Raw genomic sequence first — 3,284 nt, forward strand, 5'->3', positions numbered from 1 at the left:
CCATCCCTGGGAATTTTTAGGACTTCAAAATCAAAGTGGGAAGTCTTGGAGCAGCAGGTAGCAATACAAGGGTTTTTTTTCCTGTATTTCCCTATATATTTCCCCATATCTGCTGTGCAGGGCCTAGTTGTGACCTGTCCTTGCTCCTGGCATTACACAGTATCGTGCACCTTTGATGCCTCCATATTTACAGTTGGATAATGAATTTAGCAAATATCCACGGCTGCAAAAGCAGAAAATGGTCTGGGATAGCCAGGAGTTCCCACTCTCCAGGATCACCGAAGGTGGGTGAAAAGCCTGGAGCCTTCAGCCAGGCTCAGCGGGCAGCGAGGCAGAGACACGGGCAGGGGACACGCGAACGGGCACTGGGCATGGGGGCTGCTTTAGGGCATCGGGGCTGTTCACAGGGCTAATTTAGGGCATGGGGCTGGGTGTAGGGGCTTTTTTAGGGTACCAGGGCTAGATGTGGGCTCTGGGACTGGGCGTAGGGGCTGCTTCAGGGCATCAGCCCTGGGTGTAGAGGCTGGTTTAGGGCACTGGGGCTGGTTTAGGGCACCAGGCCAGGGTGTATGGACTGGATTGGGGGCACTGAGGCTGGTTTAGGGCACGGGGGTCAGGTTAGGCCCCTGGGGCTGGGCTGGTTTTGGGGCACCGGGCCCGGTTTAGGACACTGGAGCTGGTTTAGGGCACCGGGCCTGCGTGTAGGAGCTGGATTAGGGCACAGGGGCCGGGTGTGGAGGCTGAATTAGGGCACCGGGGCGGGCTGCAGGCGGCCGCGGCGGCGGACTGAGCACACGGAGCGGCGCCGCGGCGGCTCGATCCGATCCGACCCGTTCCCGCCTCCTGCGCGCCGAGCCGAGCCGCGCCGCGCCGAGCCGCGCCGAGCCGAGCCGAGCCGCGCCGAGCCGAGCCGAGCCGAAACGAGCTGCGCCGAGCCGAGCCGAGCCGAGCTGCGCCGAGCCGAGCCGAGCCGTGCCGCGCCGAGCCCGTGGCGATCCCCGCGCGGCGGCGGCGGCGGCGGCGCTGGCGGCGGCGAAGCCCCCCCCACCGGCGGCTCTCCCCGCCCCGGGGGCCCGGCCGGGCGCGGATTGGTGCGCGGCGGCGGCCCCCTCGGAGCGCGGCCGCCATCGGGGCTATTTGACGTGTCGGTGGGCGAAGGGGAAGGGTTTTGTCTCGCCGGGGCCGCCGCCGCCGCCGCGCTCCGCCGCCCGCCCGGCCCGGCCCGGCCCCGCGGAGCCCGGCGCGCCCGCCCGCCCCAAATGAGCGGTGCCCCCGGCGGGCCCCGGCCGAGGACCCCGCCGAGCCGCCCCGCGGCCGCCCCGTCGCCGCGGCCGCCCCCCGCCGACCCGCTGCGCCAGGCCAGCCGGCTGCCCATCCGCGTGCTGAAGATGCTCAGCGCCCACAGCGGCCACCTCCTGCACCCCGAGTACCTCCAGCCGCTCTCCTCCACGCCCGTGAGCCCCATCGAGGTGAGAGCCGGGACCCCCCGCCCCGAGCCCCGGACCCCCGCCCCGAGCGAGCCCCGGCTCCCCGCTCCGAGCCCCGGCTCCCCGCTCCGAGCCCCGGCTCTCCCGGTGCCGCTTCCCCGGGCAGCGGCGGCTGCCGCTTCCCCGCCGGCCCCCCCGCCTGGGTTCTCCCCTGCCTGGACACCCCCCTGCCCGGTGTCCCCCCTGCCCGGGCACCCCCCCGGACACCCCTACCCGTCTGGCGGCGCCCGCGCTGCCCCCGTCCCGGCGCCAATTCCCACTCTGTCCCCCTCTGCGCTGCAGCCCTCGCTCGGATAAAGGTTTTTTATTATTATTATTATTTTTGGAGGGGAGGGGGTTGTCGTTCATCCGGGCCCCCCCTGACGGGCGCCGCGCTCCGCTCCGCCCGCAGCTGGACGCCAAGAAGAGCCCGCTGGCGCTGCTGGCGCAGACCTGCTCGCAGATCGGCAAGCCGGACCCGCCGCCTTCCTCCAAGCTCAACGCCGTGGCCGCCGCCGCCACCGCCGCCACCGCCGCCACCAACGCTGCCCGCCGCCGACAAGGACCCCCGCCGCCCGTCCCGCCGTGGCCGCCAGCGCGAAGCCGCCGGGCGACGCGGCGCCCGAGGACAAGTCGAGCTTCAAGCCGTACTCCAAGGGCGGCGGCGAGGCGCGCAAGGAGGGCGCCGCGGACAAGGCCGGCTTTCGGGTGCCCGCCGCCGCCTGCCCGCCGTTCCCCCCCGCACGCCGCCGCCTCGCCGGGCGCCTCGCCGCAGCACGCCGAGCCCAAGGGCGCCGACGACAAGAAGGAGGCCGAGGCCGGCAAGGGCAGCGCGGAGGGGCCGGCCAGCGAGCCGCCGGCGTCAGGCCGCAAGTCGGAGCCGCCCGGGCTGCCGCAGCCCGGCGGCCACGTGGCGCCCGTGTCGCCCTACAAGCCGGGCCACTCCGTCTTCCCGCTGCCGCCCTCCAGCATCGGCTACCACGGCTCCATCGTGGGCGCCTACGCCGGCTACCCGTCGCAGTTCATGCCCGCGCTGGAGCCCGGCAAGCCGCCGCTCGTGGGCGGCCAGCTGCCCGGCCCGCTGGGGCTGCCGGGCAAGGCGGCGAGCTCGAGCCCGCTGACGGGCGCCTCGCCGCCCTCCTTCATGCAGGGACTGTGCCGGGACCCCTATTGCCTGAGCTACCACGGCGCGGCCTCGGCGCTGGGCTCGGGCGGCTGCTCGAGCTGCGCGCACGACGGCGGCGGCCTCAAGAGCGGCTACCCGCTCGTGTACCCCGCGGCACCGCTGCACTCCGTGCACACGACGCTCTCCTCCAGCGCCTCGGCCAGCCTGCCGGGCCACCCCCTCTACACGTATGGCTTCATGCTGCAGAACGAGCCCCTGCCGCACATATGCAACTGGGTGGCGGCGAGCGGACCGTGCGACAAGCGCTTCGCCACCTCCGACGAGCTGCTCGCCCACCTACGGACCCACACGGCCCTGCCGGGCGCCGAGAAACTCTTGGCGGGTTACGCGGCGCCGCCGTCGGCGCTCGCCGCCGGAGCCTCGTGCCACCTGCACTTGCCGCCCGCCGGCCCCGGCAGCCCCACCACGCTCGCCGGTTCGCTCTCCTTGCGGAGCCCACACACTTTGGGACTCAACCGGTACCACCCGTACGGCAAGAGCCACTTGCCGGCGGCCGGCGCGCTGCCCGTGCCCTCCTTGCCCGCCGCCGGACCTTACTACTCGCCGTACGCGCTCTACGGCCAAAGACTCACGTCAGCCTCCGCACTCGGATACCAGTAGCCGCAGCCTCTTCTGCAGCCACCGCCAGCCCG

At 72.5% G+C, this 3,284-nt stretch overlaps 1 protein-coding gene across 1 annotated transcript; it reads left to right on the top strand.

The window, feature by feature from the left end:
• Window positions 1–1,259: 1,259 nt before the first annotated feature.
• Window positions 1,260–3,284, top strand: ZNF703 (zinc finger protein 703). Its single transcript, XM_088521404.1, is given in 4 exon segments — window positions 1,260–1,469; window positions 1,879–2,010; window positions 2,013–2,201; window positions 2,203–3,284. Coding segments are annotated over 4 exon segments (1,581 nt in total). The 3' UTR covers window positions 3,253–3,284.

Source organism: Tinamus guttatus, unplaced genomic scaffold (genome assembly GCF_059628265.1).
Source record: "Tinamus guttatus ecotype Peru unplaced genomic scaffold, ASM5962826v1 Tinamus_guttatus_pri_ptg000123l, whole genome shotgun sequence".
Classification (NCBI taxonomy): Eukaryota; Metazoa; Chordata; class Aves; order Tinamiformes; family Tinamidae; genus Tinamus; species Tinamus guttatus.